Source organism: Notamacropus eugenii, chromosome 1 (genome assembly GCF_028372415.1).
Source record: "Notamacropus eugenii isolate mMacEug1 chromosome 1, mMacEug1.pri_v2, whole genome shotgun sequence".
Classification (NCBI taxonomy): Eukaryota; Metazoa; Chordata; class Mammalia; order Diprotodontia; family Macropodidae; genus Notamacropus; species Notamacropus eugenii.
In genome coordinates, this window is record NC_092872.1 from 668,193,129 (window position 1) to 668,214,070 (window position 20,942).

General features: G+C 47.7%; 1 protein-coding gene and 1 long non-coding RNA gene across 4 annotated transcripts in view; one reads left to right on the forward strand and one right to left on the reverse strand.

Moving 5' to 3' along the window:
* Positions 1 to 1,213: 1,213 nt before the first annotated feature.
* On the reverse strand, positions 1,214 to 14,958 carry PKDCC (protein kinase domain containing, cytoplasmic). Its single transcript, XM_072635772.1, has 7 exons — positions 14,128 to 14,958; positions 8,204 to 8,326; positions 7,404 to 7,675; positions 6,292 to 6,371; positions 5,818 to 5,925; positions 2,972 to 3,145; positions 1,214 to 2,115 (listed from the first exon to the last, which is right to left on the reverse strand). The coding sequence occupies exons 1-7, from the start codon at positions 14,755 to 14,757 to the stop codon at positions 2,030 to 2,032; spliced, it is 1,473 nt and encodes a 490-aa protein (XP_072491873.1). The 5' UTR covers positions 14,758 to 14,958; the 3' UTR covers positions 1,214 to 2,029.
* LOC140521091 (uncharacterized) overlaps positions 12,056 to 20,942 on the forward strand; it is a 169,841-nt gene continuing 160,954 nt past the window's right edge. For all 3 annotated transcript variants that reach the window (XR_011972784.1, XR_011972787.1, XR_011972785.1), the window contains exon 1: positions 12,056 to 12,347. This is a non-coding gene — a long non-coding RNA (uncharacterized lncRNA). The remainder of the gene's footprint in view (positions 12,348 to 20,942) is intronic.

A 20,942-nucleotide genomic window follows, 5' to 3' on the forward strand; every position in this document is an offset into this window, starting at 1 on the left:
CAAAGTGAACATCTTAAAGCAGAAATCTGACCATATTCCCCCTCCTTCTTCTTTCAATCTAGTAGCTCCAGAATCAAATACACAATCCTGTTGAGCATTCAGAGCCCTTCATAATCTTTTCTCCTTACCACCTTTCCGGTCTTATACTTACATGCCCTCCTTCCCTGATGCACTCACCCTGGCCTCTTTTGTCTTTCTTGAACAAGATACTCATCTCCTGACTCTGGAAATTTTCACTAGCTGTTCCCCAAACCTCATTTCCACTTCCTAGTTTTTTTAAATTCCCCCCTTTTATAAGAAGTCTTTCCTGATACCTCTTAATTCTAGTACCTTCTCTCTGTTGTTTATTGCCTATTTATCCTGTCTATGGCTTGTTTGTGTCTATAGTAGTTTGCACGTAGTCTTCCCCATTAGACTGAGCTCCTTGAAAGCAGGGAAAAGTCTTTTGCCTTTCTTTGTATCCCAAGCATAGTGCCTGGCACATAGTAGGCACTTAATGTTCATTGATTACCAGCAGACTTGCCTGGAGTCACACAGCTAATGTCTGAGGTAGGACCTGGACTAATATTTTCCTGACTCTTGAGTATTCGGTCTACTCAGTCTGGTTTTTTAAAGCCACTCACAACTTGGCTTTAATCTATCTTTCCAGCATCATTGTACATTGGTTTCCCTTCTATTCTCTTCTATCTAGCCAATGTGTTTTTCCTGTTCTTCTCACATAGGAGGACAATCTCCTAGTCCTTGGAACTGCCTTCCTCTCGTGCCTAGAATGTACTCCACTCCCTCTTGACCTTCCAGTCACAGGATCTTTCCCATCCTTCAAGGCACAGCTCGAGTAGCCCCTTCTACATTAAGCCTTTGCTTGATTTCCCACAACTGTTAGCACCCTCTCAAAATGCCTTGTATTTAATTACTCTGTATTTCATCTGTTCATACTTATACATGTACATGTTGTCTCTCCCAATGGAATTCAGGCTCCCTGAGGTCAAGGATTGTTTCTTTCTTTTTTCTTTTCTTTTTTTCTAATCTTTGCATCCCCAGTGCTTAATAGAATACACAGTTCCAGGAACTGAAAGGGAGAGTTGACGATGAAATGTGTATGGTCTTCAGTTCTGCCCTGGGCAGGCTCTGTCAGTGAAGTTTCACCCTCTTCCCCCCCTTGAAAATAAAATGGAGAAAAGTAGATGGGGGAAGATCACAACTTCAGAAGAAACACCTGTATCATCTTGTTTTATTTTTATTTTTTTCTTACAAAAATAAACAATTTAATTAAGAAATACAAAAGCTTCCGGATGTACAAACTCCAAGACAGGGAGAATCTGGGCATTGCTGCTCTGCTGCTTTCACTGAAAGCAAAATGAGGCAAGCTCAAGTCCCATATCTTGGCTCGTGGCTCATGCTGCAACCTCATTCCCCAATTCCCCACATTTCGGCTCATACTGGTATGTCTCCCCCACCCCTAACCTCATGAGGTCATAGAGGGCTCCCACAGCACCCCCTTAGGAAATAGCTCACATACATTTTAACTTATGGCCCACCTCTCAAGGCCAAATCTCAATTCACAGAGAGCAAGTGAGGTGGTTGATTGTCTATACACAACCCCTATATGGGGCAGACAACCAGTCAGAAGGGGGGAAGCAGCGTGGCCTCCACCTACATTCTTGGGTTACAAAGGCAGTGACTATGACACCATGGCAAGACTGGGGGAATGGCGCCACCCACAGGATTGTCTCAGCAAAGGGAGAAGATACTCTCCCAAAGTCCTACCAGGCTGGCCCATCCCCCTGCTTTTGGCCCCAGAGGGTCATTTCAGGATTGCCTGTGTCTCTCTCCCCACCCCCCCAACAGTCTGTGCACAGGGTTCCTGGCAAGGAATGCCGCCATCACCATTATCAGTCTGTTAAACTCACATTTTTACATTTTGATTTATTGCACGTGTGTCCTGGTCTTTGGGGTCTGTTCCATGACTCATCCCCGCCCACGTCGGCTCTGGGGCTGATGGCCAAGGTCAGTTAAGCCCTCGGGCTGGTCAAGCAGACGCCCTCACATAGGTGATCTTGTTTGGATCGGAGACTATTTGGCTCCAACCAGTCTTGAAGAAGACAAGCTGTCTACCTGAAGGGCAAGGACAGAAATGGTGAAGAGACAGACAGAGGAGGGTGTGAAGGAAGCTCCATATTCCTATCAAATTGGGGTAGGGGAAGGGAAGGGGAGGGAAATGCCTTTCCCATAATCTCTTTAATCAAAGCTTGTCAGTACAATGCTGTTTGCATACTTGTTTTCCTCATTATAGTGTAAGTTCCTGGACCACAGGGACTGTTTTTCCACCTTTCTTCGGTTTCCCAGCTCTTAACACAGTACTTTGTACATAGTAGGTGCTTAATAAATGCTAATTGACTGATTGTCCCCACCAGAAAAGAAGCCTTGTCTAGAAAAGTCTCCACACTCAATAGGATCTTCCCCTGTGCGTCTGCACAGGCATGGTCTACAATCTTTCTTTATCTTTACCTTCCAGAATTTTCACATTCCTTCAATGTTCTGTTCAGGTGTCTCCTTTTTCAGAAGAGTCTTCCCCGATCCTCCCAGTTGTTCTATTTCTTCAATTTACTGCATATTTACTTATAGGATCATAGATCTAGAGCTCAAGGGGACCTCACTTATTGTAAGTGGGGGAAACAGAGGCCAAAAGAAATTAAGTGAGTTGCCTAAAAACACACTAAGTGTCAGAGGCAGGAGTTGAAATTAAGTCCCCAGACTCCAGGGCCAGACTTTTTTCCACTGTACTACATTGCCTTTTCTATGTCTATGTAGTATTCCCTCCCCCTACCCCCACTATATTTATATTCATAAACTTTTCAAAGACATGGGCTACCATTTTTGTCATCTCCTTAGTGCCTTGCACAATTCCTTGTATATAGTAGGTGCTTAATAGGGATTTGTGGAATTGAACTGGATTTGCTGCCAACCTTACCTGTCCAGGTAGTCTGGTTGGTGACGACAAAGGCCCGGCACTGGGAATGACTTTCACAGACATCCATTGCCTCAGCGAGGCTGAACACAGAGAGGAGGCAACCTCCGTGGTGATAAGAAGGCCAGCAATGGTAATTCTCTTGTGGGATAGTAGTGTCTGGAACCCGTCTGTACTCTAGGATAAGCATTTATAAGCATTCTCCATCAACAGGTCTGCTTGGCTTCTATTCCACAGAATACCATGCTCCATCTACCCCTCAACCCCTCCCAGGATAAGCTGAACACCTGAAATCTCACCACTACGTACAATGACTCAGGTTCTGATATCCAGCACCTTCTTAACTTGCCTTCTGTTGCGTCTCACCTTTGACTGGAAGACTGGAGCATTAACCTCCATCTAAAGCCTTTCTTTATGGGAGGCTCACAACCTTTCTGATAACTCCATCTTTCCAGTGCCATCCAAACCTGGCTTCTAATCCATGGGACACTGTGCCTTGCCTCTGTGAGGTGGTCCCCCAGTGGGTACCTCCCACTTCAACTTCCTTTTGTGTACTGTTTTCCCCCATTAGATCATGAGCTCCTTGAGGGCAGGGACAGTCTTTTTCTTATCTGTATCCCCAACACTTAGCACAGAGCCTAGCACACAGTAGGTACTTCATAAATGCTTATTGAATTATGATCATAGGATTTAGACTGGGAGTTATATAGTTAAACATCCCTGTTTTACAGATGCACAAACTGTGTAAAAACAACAAATTTGGTCCAGGTCATACACACAGGAAGTGAGAGGCAAGTCCAGAACCCATGTCCCCTGACTCCAAATATCATGTTCTTTTCTGTTCCCTAGACTTGTTCCAGGGAAGAATATAAGGCTTGGAAAGACATAAGGAAAGAAGGGGCTACAGAGGAGGGGGAGGAAGGACTCAATTAAGTCCTTCACTATGGAGGGGAGGTCTACCAGCTTCCCTTCACTGCTCCCATCCAGCTACCCCCGTGTCACATTCTTGGGCATGAATAAGCCCCAAAGCCAAGGAAACAACCTTTTCTATAGGCTGAGAATGAAGAAAGAGGAGGAAAAAAGTTTGTGCCCAGAGTGGAAAACTGAGGCTGAACTATCTATCGCCTTCTCCCCAGGGCAGGGATGACAGCATCTGCATCTCTGCTGAAACCAGGTTGGGGGTTTAGCCATAAAGTTAAGTCACAGAAAGGTCAAAACTCCTTCAATGTCTTGACTTGGGATGTTGGGAACCAGTAAACAAAGCCCTCAATGGATGCAGTCCCCCATACCCCCAGGGCAGTCACAGGAACACAAGGTGATCACATACATGAAGGGACATACGAACACATGCTGAGTCAGCTGGATACAGGTCCCACTCCATCCAGAGATCTGATGGATTTGTGGCTGAGGTTAAATTATTTAGGACGTTTGGGACTTGCCCTCTCTCCTCCCACCCTACAATTGAATCCAGGCCATTTTATCAGGAAAGTAACAGGGAGGTGGTTCCAGGCTAGTCCAAAGGTCAGGAGGATGGGCAAGAATTCTGAAGTCAGGAAACATACAAATGGTGGGCAAAACATGCTAATCAACATTGATTTTGGAAGCCATAGTGAGGGCATTCAACAGCGGTGTATGCGTTAGAATCTGGGCTATTTTTTCGATGCAAAGAAAAACCAAGGCTCGGAGGTAGTCATTGCTATTGCTGCCTCTAGGCTCATCTTCAGAGCTCTACAATTTTTATAATAATCCAGTTTTTTTCTCTTTCTCTCTTTCTTTCCTCCTTTCTTTCCTTCTTTCCTTCTTTCCTCCTTTCCTTCTTTCTTTCTTTCTTTCTTTCTTTCTTTCTTTCTTTCTTTCTTTCTTTCTTTCTTTCTTTCTTTCTTTCTTTCTTTCTTTCTTTTCTTTCTCTCTTTCTTTCTTTCTGCTGGAAAGGATGTTGGCTAGGAGGATTCCATTTCTGGAATCTATGGGTAAGAAACTTCTTGAAATTCATTCCTTTCTTTGCCTAACTCTTCTTTCTCCACAGAGGGGACAGGACCAAAGTCCAGGGTTTGCTGTGATTTACAGCCCTATAAACTGAGTCCCTGGGGACAGAGCTGGCTATTGTTCACCTCGTTAAACTTTATTTACAGGGCTAATGAGCCCCTCCTCCTTTGCCATCCTTAAGATAGGTCAGAGATCCCAGAATTTTGCTTCCTGTTCCATGTAGCCCTGGCCAAATATTCAGGGGACTTAGGGGACCAGTACCTGGGCCTGCAGCTGAGATCCAGGACCCAATCTCTCCTTCCAAATAGACCCCAGCCTGATTTTTTGGAGGGGTCAGAGAAAGGGAGTGTTGAGAGATAGGTTCAGGTGAGCCTTTGACCAGGTGTGATTACAGGTCAAAGGTTACCAGTGCTTAGTTTTTTTTCCCTTTCCTTTTGTTTTTCACCTGTGGAGGCATTTTGGGGCTTCATTTATTTCTCTTCTAAAAGGTTTCATTCCCTGCTAGCCCCAGTGTTTTAGCTCTAGAGATGAAGGCTTGGGGAGGAGGGGACTTACCCTGCTTATGAGTCTATCTTGGCTTAGTCCAGAGAAGAAACCGTGTTCCCTACTCTGGCCAGTGGCAGACATATAGGTATCAAAGGTCAACCAGTAATAGTTATTGAATTACTCACTCAGCCCTCCTACACTGGCACATATGTGGCCATCTACATTTTCCTCCAATTTTGACCCCCAGCCTTATCACTCCTCTTCCCTGCTAATGCCATATTTTCTGTATATAATCTTTGAAAATTACGTTTAGAAAGCCCTCTGATGCTGTCCTTTCCCCTCAGCCCTGGCACCTACTCCTAACTGTCATTACTCACCAGCTCGAGGGGATGTAGTTGAGTTCTGCAGGTACCGCCCGCTCCTGTAGAGATGCAGAACCTTCTCTAGTTGGGTCAGTGTTTCATCGACTCCCCAGGTGAGCTCTCCTATAGGGCAGATTGTGGCCTTAAGCTGGTGCTAGTGAAAACTATTAAAACAGCTTTATCTGAGATGGGGAAGGATCACTACAGGTATATACCCAGTCACTTCCCTTAGAAGGTGACTGAGCTCCTTTCTGAATCATACCCTTAGCATTTTATCACTAAGATGGAGGGCATGATTAGTGGGGGAGGGCGTGGCAGGCTAGGACAGTTGCTACAAAAGAATCTTACAGTGTAGGATCATCTATTTATTCTGAGTTATTTGTGTTACTGATCCATTGCCCTGATGCAGGTAAGTGAGAAGTTAGAGGTCACAAGGGAGGGGGCAGATCTCACAGAGGACCTAGGGTGCAGAAATTCCTAATGCATCACCTGTAGCATTGACGATGCTGTCCAGCAGTGGTCGAAGGGAAGGGGGGGCACTGTGGGGTAGGAGGTATGTGAAGAAAAACCTGCCAAAGAGAAACCGGCACGCTGGTCAGTGTCCTGGCCTTTGAGGACTAGTCTCCCCCAGGGACTTACTCCTTAAAAATTCAAGGACTGAGTCACCTCTGCAGGGGAAGCCAGCCCTTCAGGCCTATGGTCAAAGTAAATCATGAAATCCATTCAGATATATGCTAAACTAAAGTGCTTTGTGCCAAATAGGAGAGTTTTCCCCACTGTGTCCCCTCTGCTTTACGGCTCCCTCGTGCCTGAGAATAATTACCAGACTCAGGGAGGCTCTACTAGCTGGGCCAGGCTTGTGGCTTCCAAGTGGCAAATATCTGAGGCCAAAATCCACAGAGACCGGGAGAAAGGTGGCCCTGGTGGTGGGGAGTGTTGATGCTGGCAGTACTTCCCAATGCTGCTTTACTCTCCTTCCTTTACCCTTCCCAAATCTGGAGACTATTTTAAGAAGTCTCCAGTCTGGCTTCTCCTCCGATCAGATGATCTTTCTTGGAACTCAAGGTTCTATTTTTAGCTTCACTGTCCAGGGCCTGGAACAGTTCCCTGATATGAAAGGAGACATGACCCCAGCCCCATCCTATCCCATCCCATCTCTGTTCAGACATATGTCCCCCTTCCATGCCCAGATTTTCCAAGCTGGACAACCACACTGATTTTCACTCTTTCTGTTCCCTAAACTCTCATTTTCTTCTCTTACATAAATTCATGGAAACTATACCTGGGCCTCTCTGCTCCTTGACCTGGGGTATCAGATCATATCTGTATGGATTTATGTACCCTAAGAGGCTAAAATTTTTAACCCTCAAAACTAACAAAGCTTAGCAACTTCTAAAAAGAAAGAAAAGGTTATAAGGGAATAAGAGGGGGCAATGAGGAAGTCACCTGTGGCTACTGAATAGGTTTCCCAATCTCCCCCCTTCCCTTTTCATGCCCAAGTCTGAGTAACTAAAAAGCAGCTGCAGTGGACAAGGGAGGCAAATTTTGGAAGAGAGGCAGACTGTGGATATGAGGAAGGGAGTCAGGGGAGGGGGCCTCACCTGTAGGCATTATATAGGTTCCTCTTCTCATTCATACCCTGGCACCAGCCCTGGGCTGAGCAGGGTAGGGTGAAGTTCCTGGCTGGAAACTCGAGAACACAATCCCCAGGACTTTCGCATGGTGTCTCATCCACCCGGGCATCATCCAGGTCAGTCACTTTCAACTCCCCATCCACAAGCACAAACTGTCTAGGCCGGAAGTCCAGTAGGGTCACTGAGCCCAGGGGTGAATGGGCAAGATGGTGGAGCAGGCGGCCAAGGCTCAGGCAGATCTGAGGAGACACAGAAGAGGGTCTAGTCTCTCTACTCAACTCTGTCCATGAGGACCTGAGACTTTCCATTTACTCTTTGCTTACTTTTCTGTCTCTGCACCAGCAGCATCAAAGGTACACGGAAGCTGGGTGGTGCTAGGGGGAGGTGGTACTGGGAGGGAAAGAAACAGGGACACAGGAGGGGTGGGGCTCTGGAAGAAAGGAGAGTAAAGGACTTCTTTCAAGTTTTTACTAAAAATGAATAGCTTTAGAATCGTGTGTCAAGGGAGCAAAGAGGATGGTTTTAAGATCTCTAGCTCTAGGATGCCAGCCCTCTTCAGCTCAGAATGAGTACATTTAGTAAAGATCAGGATACTTTCTTTATTTCCTTTAAGAAACAAAACAAAATCTCTTTGGCCACCAGCAGCAAAGAACATCTTCCTTCCCTATTCTGGCTGGAAGTGCCAAGACTATTCCCAGAGTACTTTCTTCTAAGGGAAAAACATCTGGGAGAGTAGCTGAGGTGCCCCTTTTTTCATGCCCACTCACTCGAAATCGGTCCTCCCAGGAGGTCTGCAGTAACTGGATCATCTCTACAGGGGAGCCAAGCTCTGTGATGGTGGTCAGCGTATCTGGGATGTCCTCACTGTCCTGGTAACAATATCCATAGAGCTGGAGGAGAAACAGTGGGTGGGGTCAGGAGGGAGTAAGCACTGGTTGCACAGATCCCTCCAGCTGTCATCCCTAAGTCCCAACCCTGAGCAATGCTTGTGACAGTCACCATGGGATGAGAAAGACATGCGTGACTGGTCACAGTGGAGTATCAGGTGGTTTTAGTTTCCTAAGCAGCTTGGGGAGAGTTCTATGTTGCTTTTCTTTTTTTCTTTAGGCCAGATGCTAAAGTGGGTGCTAACCCCTCCTCTCCCACCTAGTCTTGGACCTTGAGATTCTAATCCTCAGTCCTAGAACGAAGGACTAACCTAGACTCACATGATAGGATGGTTAGACTTCCCATTTATACATATTTCTCCAAAGTGAACCCTCCCCTCAAAGCTCTGTCCTCTACCCCCATCCTGTGCCAGTATTTTTATTCCCCATGGTCTAATTCTTTGTCATATTCCTACTCCCATTTCCAACATCTTCCTGGCCTCGATTCTTCCCCTGGGGGTTCTTCACCTTCATTTTGTTAATTTAAAAAAATATATTTTGATATATTTCAATATAACTAGCTTCTTTTGTAACCTTATGTACTTATATTTTATGCCGTTTAAAATATTACTCTGGAAAGAGGTATCTATATAGCTTTCACCAGACAGCCAAAGGAGACCGGGACCAAAAAACTAAGGAACAATCCCTGACCCAACATGGAGTATGTAACTAATAAATGATTTTGAATGGAATGGAAACGGGATGGGTTAATGTGTGAACAAGACAAAGCAAAATATTTCTGAATGGTGACTGTTCCAAATGCAAGAGTAGGGGGAAAGGAAGACAATGATTTAAGGAAATCTTCACTTGGATTCCTGGGGGCTCGAACTTTGGAGTTGATTGTCCTTTCACAGCAGGTTTGAGATTCAGTTTTCTTGAAATATTAGGGACATTTAGGAAGAAAAATCTCTGATCTCTGGGCCTCTGTTTCCTCCTTTGTAAAAACTGGAGGTTGTATTTCTCTAAGGTCCCTTCCAGTTCTAAATTCTACACTCTTATAACCAAACGAGCAAGTTCCCCGTAGCAATGTTCCTTCCCTAAGACACCTGGCAGTAAGACCTGGCTTAGACAGAGCAAGTAGGTCGATGTTGCTAGTTATTTGCTTTAGATTCCATGGAGTATAATACAAAGGTGGAATATTTAGGCTCCTGAACATGGCAATCATAAATCTGAGAGGAGAAGAGACCTTTGAAATATCAGCTTTAGCCTCTTCAACTTTACAGATTAAGAAACTAAGGCCAACAGGTGTCCTGCCCAAAATTCTTTAGATCAGATAATAAGGGACAGAGCCAGTGTTCAAGAATAAGGAGCTACCTCAGTAGCCTTTTTGACTAATACGGATAGAAGTACAAGAGGCAGATTTGGGGTTGGTATAAGGAAAAATGCCCTAGTCATTAGAACTACGGGTAGAATGGATTGCCTCAAAGATAGGTGGTTCCTGATCACTGGAGAGCTTTAAGTAACGGTTATTGAGAGAATCCTTTTTTAGGTATTGGCAGGACTAGAAGGCCTCCGAGGTCCCTTTCCAACTGAGACTGTCACTTAGCCTCCAATTCTGCAGTTCTTTCCATTACAAGCAGTCCCTTGGTGGGATAACCGCCCAAGTCACAGACTTGCCTAGTCAGAACAGCTAGCATTACCTCACACAGACACAGACACAGATACACAGATACACACACACACACACACACACACACACACACAAAGCTGAATTACACAATCCCATACATGGTTCTCAAAATCCCACAACCACAGGCACACATACTCTGAGCTTTAAAGTGGCACAGAACTCCAGTCTCAGACTTGCATGCAGCCGTCTTAGCTCAAGTCCCAGTTACTAGCTAACATGTTTCCTTATTTTCAGTCAAGAGTTTTCCTGTCCAACCCAAGGTTCTGCCTCCCTCTCTACCCCAGATGGAGACTCTCGAGGCCAGTTAGACTGTCTTCATGTTGGGCCTGAAAGGAGAAGCTGAGCCCGCTTCACTGAGAAGCCTGGGCCAGCTACCAGTCACCCCTCCCCCTTTTTCTCCCCCAATCAGGCAGGGAAGACACAGCACTGGGAAGGGGGGATTTGAGTTGGGTGAACAGCCCGGGCCTGGTTCTCATTTTCCTGCCCAGCATCTGAGTCTTTGTGGGGAAACTTCTGAAGGTTATTAAACACCCGGAGGTCGTTAAATGTGCTGTTAACGAGGTATTAATCAACACCCCTCAGGAAAAAATAAAAAGATGCTATTAACCCTCCCCCCAATCCCCAAACTCCCCCCCAGGAAGCATGAAGATGGCCAGTTAAGTCACATCTTTTGTTCCCTTCGAGAAAGGAAGACATCCAGGATCAGCAGGCAGGCAGGCAGGCACACAGACTAGGGGCAAGAGTCGATGAAGAGCACAGGCAGACCAAGAGCAGGGGGCTGAGGCCCCAGGGGCACCAGGAAGGAGAGAGGGAAAGGGAGAGGGAGAGAGACAGCCTTTTGCCCTCTGACCCTGGATGGAAGCAGCATCTGTCACGTGGTAGGAGCCCCTCCCCCCTTCTAGCTTCCTTCAGCAAGTGTGGCCAGGGAGATGAGAACTGACCAGAGCTAAGCTGGGGGGTGGAGGGGGGGTGGGAGGGGGAAAGGGGAGAGGTGGGAAGGAAGAAAGGAGAGGAATCCCTCAGTCACTGGACCTTCCATTCCCAATCTTTCTCAGTTTTACAGTTTTAAAGACTCAATCTTGGGGGCCTAGGGAAGTCTGGGTCCTGCTCTAACACTTACCTGTGGTGTGACCCTGGATAAGTCACTTCACCTAAGTTTTAGTGGCCTCATTTGTATAAAGATCATAATACTTACTATGTTTTTGCCTTTCTTTGTATTCTCAAGTGCTTAGCCCAGTACCTAGTACACAGTAAGTATCCAAGAAATAACTATTAACTACTTTATAGGTTTACAATAGATCTATTTTGTAAACCTTAATATTCTACATAAAATTTAGTTTTTATTATTTCCTGGCCCAGGAGCCAGCAAACAATCAGTTTGTTTTTAGTTTTAAACTATTAAAATTAAATTATTTAAAGGTATAATTTAATTTAAAGATTAAAAAAAAATCTCCAGAGCCTGCCTATGTAGATCTTTTCATATGGGCTACTCTTGGTCCATCACTAAATCCAATGAGCAACCAAACTGCTGAAAACCCTGACCCTATAGTAGACTTGGGATGAGCCCCAAATGGACAAAGTAAAGGTCGACTCAAGAGGTAGAGACAGGAGGTTCCTGATTGCACTTTTATGACTTTTAGACTTCTCAGAGTAGGGGTTCTTATCCTTTTTTGTCTTGGACCCCTTGGGCAGCCTGGTAAAGCCTATGAACATCTTCTCAGAAGGATATTTTTAAATAAATAAAAAACATGAAATTATGAAGGAAATCAAAAGTTACTGAAAATAAAGATGAGATTTTTTCCCCCATCCAAGTTCACAGACTTCCCCTGAAATCTAACCAAGGATGCCCTGCAGGTCCTAGTTTAAGAACCCCTTCCTAAGAGGAGGGATGGGAAAATGTCCCAAAGTTTAATACCAAAGGCTAATGAAGAACCATACAGAGATTAAGGGAGCAGGGGGTTAATTCAGCTTCTTGTCATTGTGCCTGGGGTGGGGGTGGGGTGGGAGAGGAGAGAAGCTCTTTTAAAAAAAAAAAAAGTCCTGATCTTTCCCCTTCTCCCCAATCCATCTTTGTAACAGGAAAATAGATCAAAGCTCAAAACAAGAGTTCCTTCCACTAAAACTATAAGGAGGAAAACAACAACTTTTTGCTCCACCAGGATCCAGCCTGTTGTACCTGAGGGTTTACAAAAAGATTCCTTGGAAGTTAAGGGAGTGGGACACACCCAGATGAAACAGGCCATATACCAGAGCAGAGTGCCATCGACAACCCAGCAGTTCAGCCACCCGCTCCAAGGACGAGCCACACCTCAAGGTGGACAAAGGAAGATTTTCGATGAACTTTCTAAGGCCAAGGTAAACTCTAACCCATCAAGAGTTAAACTATTGCCATCAGTATCTTCCTTTCCCCCTTACTCTCTCCTTACACCCCTAGTTGGGCTCTGTTCCCCTTTTCTCCCCCTTTCAGTTTACTCCAGAGTATGTAAGGAGACTCCTGTGTCTCTGTAGAAAATTGGGTTGGTCAGACTCAGAGGGCCCAAGCTCTCCTCTCCTCAGACTCCAACTGGAACCCCAGTAGAAGAGGCACGAGATAATAAGACCTTTTGGAACGGCATTCACTTGTGTCCCTGGGAGCTGGGCAATCACCCAGGGTGGGGATTTTCTCAGCTGAGGAATCTGTTCCAACCCTAAACACCCCAGAAGCCAGAGATAAATAGCTCCCCTCAATGTAATTCAGCCAAGCACTTATGAAGCACATACTTTGTCCGTGGCTCTGGGTTGGGTGAGACTTAGGTGAACTAAGAAAGTTGGTTTGAAGTTTTAGGGAGAGGCATGTCCTGAGGGAGGGGCAGATGGCATAGGGTGGCCTAAGAATGGTTATAAGGGACTGGATGGAGCTTCTAATCTGAGGCTTCTCCTTGTCTGTTTCTTACCTAGTTCCTTGTTTCTCTCCCCATTCCCTGACCCTAGCTGGGTGTACCAGACAAAAGACCAGGCTTGAGCCTCAGACCTGGTCTTCTTCTGGCCACTTGGACATATAGTCAGTTATCCCCGGACTCCCAGGCTGTCTCTTCTCGGCGGCCCCCCTCCTCGGCCCCACCCCTCCAGCCCCAATTCAGACCCTGGGAGGAGACATGAGCTTGGGGTGTTTGTACTCTTGGAATTCTCCAAACTCAGCTCTCAGCACCTGAGCTCTGGACACAAGACCCTCAGTGTTGCTGCTTCTGTCACAGTCAGACAGGGGGCAGGTTCCTAAAATCTCTAAATAAGCCCCCCACAATTCCCTTAAGTCTCCCAGCTACACGATTTCCTCCTCCCCTAACCCTCCCAAATTCCCTTAAACCTTAGGGGCTCCATAGATCCATACAAGGACTAGAAATCTGGGGGGAATTTGGCTCCTCAGGTAGAAACTGAAAGTGATCTGAGATCACTTCTGGAGTTAGTTCGGGCATTGGGGCCCCCTTCTAGCTCTTCCAGACTCAGTCACTGCTCCTGACACCTGACTGCTTCATAGCCTTGACAAGGTCACTGGCAGAGGGATGAGGACTCAGGTCCCAAGAAGGGCATACTCTTCCTCCACTGCCAACCCCATTAATGGAGCTGGCATCCCCATCAAGATTGAGCTTTCCTTTGAGATTTCTTTGTTTACGGGTCATTTCCAGAGCTCAAGGCTCTTTGACCCTGCCTGGGGGTGGGGCACATAGGCTTAAATCCTTAAGTCCCTGGAAACCTGGTGCAGCTTGGTACTTCCTCTACCAAGGATTTCAGAGCTGGCAAGGACCTGGTAGATCAGGACCTAAGCCGCTCATGGCTTCAACTAGAGAGGGGGCACAATAGCAACCGGGAACAGCCTTAGGTAGGAGGCATGGCAGAGCAACACTACACCCCTCCTCCAGATTCTAGCTATGCCAGGCCCACGCCTAGCTACCTGCGCACGTTGGGGTACGTCCCTCGTTAGTAAATGCAGTGTCTCTTGTCGGAAGTGTATCAGGCATATGTCCCGTACAGGACTCACAGTCCACTAGGGGTGTCCTGCTGCAGCACGCAAGGGTATCTCCTGCCCACAGTCCATTGGGTGGGTACTCCTCTAGTACCCACTGCCCACTAGGGTGCCCTGTCCCGTGAGGCCCCATACCTGTAGCACGTTGGGGTGTCGCAGCCTCTCCAGCAGCACCATCTCCTTGAGCAGCTTGTGCGCTGCCAGCCGGTAACAGCCCCGCCGAGCCCCGAATTCTCGGACGCAGCTGCCCAGGTCGTGGCCACTGAAGTCCACGGCCTTGAGAGCCACGGCGATGCCGCCAGGCAGGCGGACCCGATACACCGCCTTGGTGTAGCCCGAGCCCACGTACTGCGCCCCGGACACGTTGCGGAGCGCGGCGCAGCCCAGGCGCGGGGGGTCAGGGGCTGGGGGCCAGCCCAGGGTGCCGTCGGGCGGGGTTCGGGCCCGGGGAACTCGAGGGGGCCGGGGACGCTGCAGGCCCGGGCCGCCTCGGGCCAGGTCCATGAGGCGCCGCCGTTCCGGTCGGCCCGCGCCGGGCCCCGGTCCTCCCCGAGTGTAGCGCTGCACCTCCTCGTAGCGCGCCCGGATCTGGCGCGCTAACTCCCCGCGGCCCCCGCGACGGCCCGGGGCCGGGGCCGGGGAGGGGCCGGGGGGCTGGCCCGGCCGAGGCGGCTCCGATCCCGGCACGAAGAGCACATTGAGGACAGAGCCAAGCAGGAAGGAGGCGCAGAAGCCCGCGGCCACGGCGGCCCGCCGGCGCCGCATCCCCGCTCCCGCCCCTCTCTCCTCCCGGCTCTGCTCCGCTCCGCTCCGCTCTCCCCCCGGCCCCGTTCTCGGCTAGCTCAGGCTCCGAGGCGGCTCCACTCGGCGCCCTGCCGGACCCCCGCCCAGCCCGCGCGCATGGCCCCGCCGGTCCCGGTCCAGCTACTGGCCCCTCGCAGGCGGCGCATCAGCCTGACACTTGCCTCCCTCTTGCTCCCCCCACGCTCCCCCCCGCAGCTTATAAGGCCCGGAGCTGCCCCCGCCTCCACCCCGCCCCCGCCCCCGCCTCCCTCCTCCCCGGGCCCTAGTCCGCTTCCCGGCACCGCCCCCTCCGGCCGCCCGGCCCGGCCTTCTCCCGCTGACTGACAGCGGGACCTCCGCCCCCCCCCCCCCCCCCTCCGCCTTCCCCGGCCTGGGAAGCGGAGCCGAGGCAGCTCTGGCCCTTCCCAGCTCTGTGGCCCCGGGACGCGGGGGACCGGACGTAGGGCTTGGGGAAGAGGGACAGAAGGGCAGCGTATGACTTTCTGACGGGGCAGCGAGCAGGGGCTGTGGAGGAGAGTGGGAGGGTGGATAACGGAGCTGAGGCTGGCGGATAACGGGACCTGAGCGGGAGGCGGGGAACGGGGCTGGGAGTGGGGGAGGGGGCGAGCTGCGGATAACAGGGGAAGGTCCCATAAAGTTGTAAAGGGCAGGCAGGTAACTGGATGGTGGTGAAGGTTGGACACTTTAAAAGTTACTGGGCGCGGGAGCTGGAGTTCCCCTTTGGGGAGGGGAAGGCCCCAGATAGTACTCAGCACTGTTAACTCAGCATTCCATCAGTCCTCCCGCCTGTGGTCGGGGGGAGAGTACTGGGACCCTCGGTGAAGCCACGAGCGACCCGAGGATAGGGGCCCAAGCACCTGCGTGCGAGATTGAAGAGTAGAGGGGGTGCGGATTGTTCAGGTGTTCGTTCTTGTGTTTGAATCTGGGTCCCATGAAACCCTCCGGATTTGAATTTTTCCACCCATCCCCCCTAATACAAAGCTTTTCCTTGGTCCCTCCAAACCCACCCAGACTAAGGGAGGCGCCCTCTTTAAAGCATCCTTACCATGATCGCTTCTACGTCACGCATGACTATCTAATGGCTATCTGCAGGACTCAGGGAGCTGCTAACACGAGCGGTGTGTGCACATCTGTCCTGTGTGTGCGTGTGTGTGTGTGCGCGTACAACCTGTGTGTGCACGAGAACATGTACTTGTGTGAGTTAGTGGAAAGGCAACTGCTACAGGTGTGCGCGCGCATATTGAAACGCATTGTTTAGAGTAGTTTTTCTGTGATAGTTCGAGTCTTTTCTGCATGTCAATGTATATGAGTTTGTGTGTTTAACACTGTGTGTGTGTGTGTGTGTGTGTGTGTGCTCCTGAGAGCCAGCTCTACTGAGATGCCCAGTCCCTTCGCTCCCTCCCTGATTGCATCATTAGTGCTAATTGAGGGGCTTTCACACCCCAGTGCATTAGCTGTTTGGAGTGAGCTTCCCCCCTCCTGAGAGAGATAAGCCATTGCCCCTCCCCCTCCTCCGCTCTCTTACTCCACTTCCCGACCACCCTGGGTCTGTCCACCCAGCCCCCATCATCTTTCTGGTCACCTTCCTGCCTCCCTCCTGAGCCTTGTCTGGCTAACCTCCTTTCTCAGCTGCACCCGATCCCCCCACAAGGTGACAGGTACTGGTTTCCACCACTGAGTGGGTGGAGTAAAGGAGTTTAAGGCAGAAGGATAAGGGAGCTTTTTGGGTGACGATGTTAGGGAGGGTTCACCGCCTCAAAGGTCTATTTGTTGGAATGCCCAGGGGATGGCGGTGGATTTGAATTTGTCTACAAACTCCCTTAGAGGGTGTGGGGAACTGGTAAAACAGCACAATCATTGCTCCTACCTATGGGAATATGGAACAAGATTTCCTACTTTTGCTGTCTTGGGTTGGGAGTAGGTAAAAAGGGGTTGGGAGAGGAAAGGAAAATGCTGTATCAGATTCTCTCTCATTGCTCTCCCTGCATGTGATCCTTAAAATGCCATTCCCAGCACTGTTTCTCTGAGACTTTCTAGATTCAGAGAAAACCCAAGAACCCAGACTCCTCCGATTCTAAGAACTCTAGCCTAGCCCTTTGGATTCCCATTTTTGGAGGATAGGAAGTGACAGGATTGGAGAGGCAGGCTTCCAGTGGAGGCCTAGGGTCTGGTCGGGATTGGGGTCTGGTCCTGATTAGGATTGCTCTGTCCAGTCCGAGCCCCTTGACTGCAGTGGGGATAGGGGGATGGGGGTGGGGTGGGTAGTGAAGAGAAAGAGGGGAAGGAGCAGATGCCCTCCCTCGCCCTCACACCAGATGTCTTTGGTCTGTCTAATTAACTGTGCTGGGAAAACCAACCTGGGTTTGTAAACAGAGCTACTGGCTAAAGTCAACACGAAGCAGAGGCAAACAGCAAATACACTCCTCACACTCAGACCTCAGTCCAATTCAGTGTGAATTGGCTGGGGAGGGGGAAGGGCAATGGGAAACTGTTTGGTACCAGGGCTCCCAAAGTCTATGGATCATATACAGTAGATTATGCAGGGTCAGCAAAATTTTGACACCTCTTTCCCCTCAATGAATCAGGATTACAGAATGTTAGTGTTCAAAGTATGATGATTCTTAGAGATCTGGCCCACCTCTTCCCCCCTTCCCACTCTTTTGATAGATGAAGTTAATAGGCTTAGAGAGCTAAACTGAATTGCCCAAGGTTGATTAGCTAGTTGATGGAGGAAGGGGAGTTAGAACCCAGGTCTCTTTTTTGTTTTCCTTTTTAGTTCCCACTGTCCCATCTAACCTGGGGTTGGGGTAGGGAGGAAGCAGAAGGGATGCTGCTTACCTCTAAGTATTCAGCAGCCCTGTTCACAGCCCTTTCTACAGATCTGCATAAAACTCTCACTCCTGGGAGAAGCTATTCTGAGTAATGAGTCAGTGAAAAATTGTTCTAAGGGTCAGTTCAGCCTGGAAGTTTGGGGTCTGCCTTTGAAATGAAGACTCAGACTTTTCTTTCCTGATTTTGTGGATCTCCAGCTCCAAGACTGTGAGCACAGCTTGAACATTGTTATGTTCCTTACACATCGTGTAGGTATTATAATAACATGTTCCAAAATTAGATAATTATTCCTATGATATCTTTGCCAAGATACAATGTTTCTGTTAAGGTTATGAAACTTCAATGAAACTTCATTGAGGCACAGACACATGTACATGCACACACATACAGGCCAACAGACACATTATACCCCTCCCTCCCCACACTTAGATTTTTCTCTTCGAAGACGAATTTAGGCATGATGTGTGCATGAGCAAGCACACACATGAGATGGCAAATGGGTCTTTGGGCTCAGAAGGCAGAGGGTTGAACTTTGAACAATTTAGAGGCTCTGAATTGGTGACTGAGCTCTTAACTGAATTTTGCTTGCTTGCTTTTACCACCCAGGGAGAAAGATGTTTCAAAGAATTGAAGAAATTGAAAATTTACAGGTATACATCTCTTCAACAGGGAATGCTTAAACTGAAACTCTCCAACCTAAAGTCCTCAGGATTTTCCCTTCCCCTCAACAGTTGAACACTTATCTGAATAACGTATCTAGCTCCAAGAGAACATTACTCTAACTGTGCAGTGTGTATTTTGAAATGGTGTATTTTGTTATCAGAGCTAGCATGATGCCCTGCGCATATTAGGTGCTTAATAGCTATTTGTTGAACTGAATGGAATGGATCGGACTTAGAATCCTCAGACTTGAAGCCCTCAGGTCAGAGCATCCTTAAATTAATTTGAAGGCAGACTGGGCCAAGGTTTCCATGAGCTGCAAACTGCTGGAGGAAAGGGTTAATGAGATCCTATGCTTTGCTCCTAGTGGTCCAGTGCTATACTTGTCACTGAGAATGCCTCAATGGACAGAGGCTTAGAGAGTCCCAGTGCAAAGGTAGAGAAGAGATATATACCATACTCCTTTCTCCTCTCAAAATATTTCCAATTTTGTATTCTAGTACTATCTCTCTGTTAATTCTTCTTATTTATCCTGTACATAGCTTGCTTTGTATATATTTGCTTGCGTGCTATCTCCTCCATTAGATTGTAATGCAATTAATGTAATACATCATCCTTGAGGATAGAGAATGTCTTTTGCCTCTTATTGTCTCTCTGGAGCTTAGCACAGTCTGGCGCATAGTAGGTATTTTATAAATATTTATTGATTGATTTTTTAAAAAGTCTCTGATTTACCTCCTTTCTGATTCTACTGTTGCAGTCCTAATTCAGCTTCTTCTGTGACTTTGATCCTTGATTAAAACAGCCTCCTAACTGGTTTCCTTGTTCTCCAGGCTCCCCGGGGAGTCACTATAACCTGTCGCCCTAATAGATTAATCTTACCAAAAAGCCACTTCCATTGTCATTGCTCTGTCAAAAGCCTCCACTGTTTCCCTATTTCTAGTAAGACAGACATTTTGGCATTCAATCTGGTCCCGAATTCTCCTGCTTTTATGTCCCAGCTGGTTATGTACCCTGTACTCTAATTATCTCAACACATTGTGCTCATCTTTGTCTCTGTTCAGAGCTGTGATTTACCATAGAAATTCCAGAGAATCACCTGTTTCAAGGAAAAAAATAATTGACTTGCCCAGGGTCTCCCTAGTAATAATTACTAGATGTGGAACTTGAACCTGGCTCTTTCTAACTCCAAACCCAACACTCTACCCACTAGATCAGGCTGCTTTGCATTTATTCTCATTTGTGTCAATTATTTTTTTTTCTTTCCTTTCAGAGTCTGAAGGCAGGGAACTAGCCTGTCACTTCTCTTGTATCTCCCTGCAACCAGCAGGGTACATTGCATTAAATAGGTGCTCAATACACGTTTGTTGAATTAATGCTGATGGAATAGTAGACACTTAATACTTTATTCAGCTTACCGTAGTCATGCCAGTTTGAGCTGTTGATAAGTCAGCACAAGACATCTGCTACATGTCATCTCAGCAAGAAGCGACTTTTGACTTTGGAGCTGAGCAAAGAGTTATTTCCATGGTGGAAGTGCAGAGACTCAATGCTTGATTAACAAGAATTTGATTTGAATTAAATTGAAGATCAGGCCCATTTATGAAGCCTTCTCTCTCTGACTCGATTTCTCCCTCATTCTCTGTCCCTTCTTGGAGCCTCCTACTAAATAAATCACACAATTTTCTTATTGGTGTTGGTTGTGCAAGACTCTTCCTGGCATGACTCTGAGCTTCAGTCTTCTGTTTCTCCTGTGTCATCCTCCACTTTAGCAATAACAAGATTTTATTAAAATACCTATTATGCACCAGGTACTTCCTTTGCTAATTTCTGAGGTTGCAAAGACAAAGTTAACGTGGTCCCTGCCTCACAGAGCGTATAGTCCATTAGGAGAAACAACAAGTAGAGTGTAAATACATGCAAAACAAATGCAGAGTAATTAGGGGCTGGGTGGCAGACAGCAAATCAGTTCAGAAATTCTACTTCAAGTTCCCCTATGTGCCTCCTTCTGTGTAAGTTCTATGACAAGCTTTAGAGGAATTCCTTGAAAGGAGGAAATGTCTGTTACTTTTCTTTATATCTCCAGCATTTAACATAGTATCTGCTTACAGTAGGTGCTTATTTAATGTTTATTTGTCCTACTAGAGGGGAAAGGATAAGTCCCCCCTTCCCCCAAAAGGTCACAAGCTAAGCTGTCTCTGTCAGCTCCTTGCATATATCCCTTTTCGTTTTTCCTCCCCACTTTCCAAACTTTAGCCTGGAGGCTGTTCACAGAGAGCCAATTCTTCATTCTTGACCTTTGACTGAAAGAGAAGTTGTCCAGTCCACTTTGGATGAGTTCTGATGTGTTATCTATCTCCATTTCCCCCACCCCCTTCTTCCCAGGCCAAAGGTCTCTTTGAGTATCAGGAGCCCCTTTGGCTCTGCTGAATCCTCCCAGCTCCATCTCAGTGAATCTATCCATCCATCTGTCCATCTTTCTGTCCAGTCCTAGGGATCCCCAGCCCCCAACCTTATCAAGTAGGAGATAGCCTTGGGAGTTTTAAATTGTGTGTTGGGGCATGCAGGGGATAGATCTCTCAGGAACACTGAAGACTGGAGGTGGGGTGGAGGTCAAATTACTAATCCAGAAACCCTAGGGCCTTAATTTGCAC

Excerpts from the sequence above, each read along its gene's own strand:
- PKDCC (XM_072635772.1), bottom strand. The coding sequence starts at position 14,757 with ATGCGGCGCCGGCGGGCCGCCGTGGCCGCGGGCTTCTGCGCCTCCTTC. Across the intron at positions 8,327-14,127 it reads GACACCCCAACGTGCTACAG|CTCTATGGATATTGTTACCA; the intron begins GTATGGGGCCTC and ends TTTCTCCTCCAG. Across the intron at positions 3,146-5,817 it reads AACTACATCCCCTCGAGCTG|AGTACAGACGGGTTCCAGAC; the intron begins GTGAGTAATGAC and ends TGCTTATCCTAG.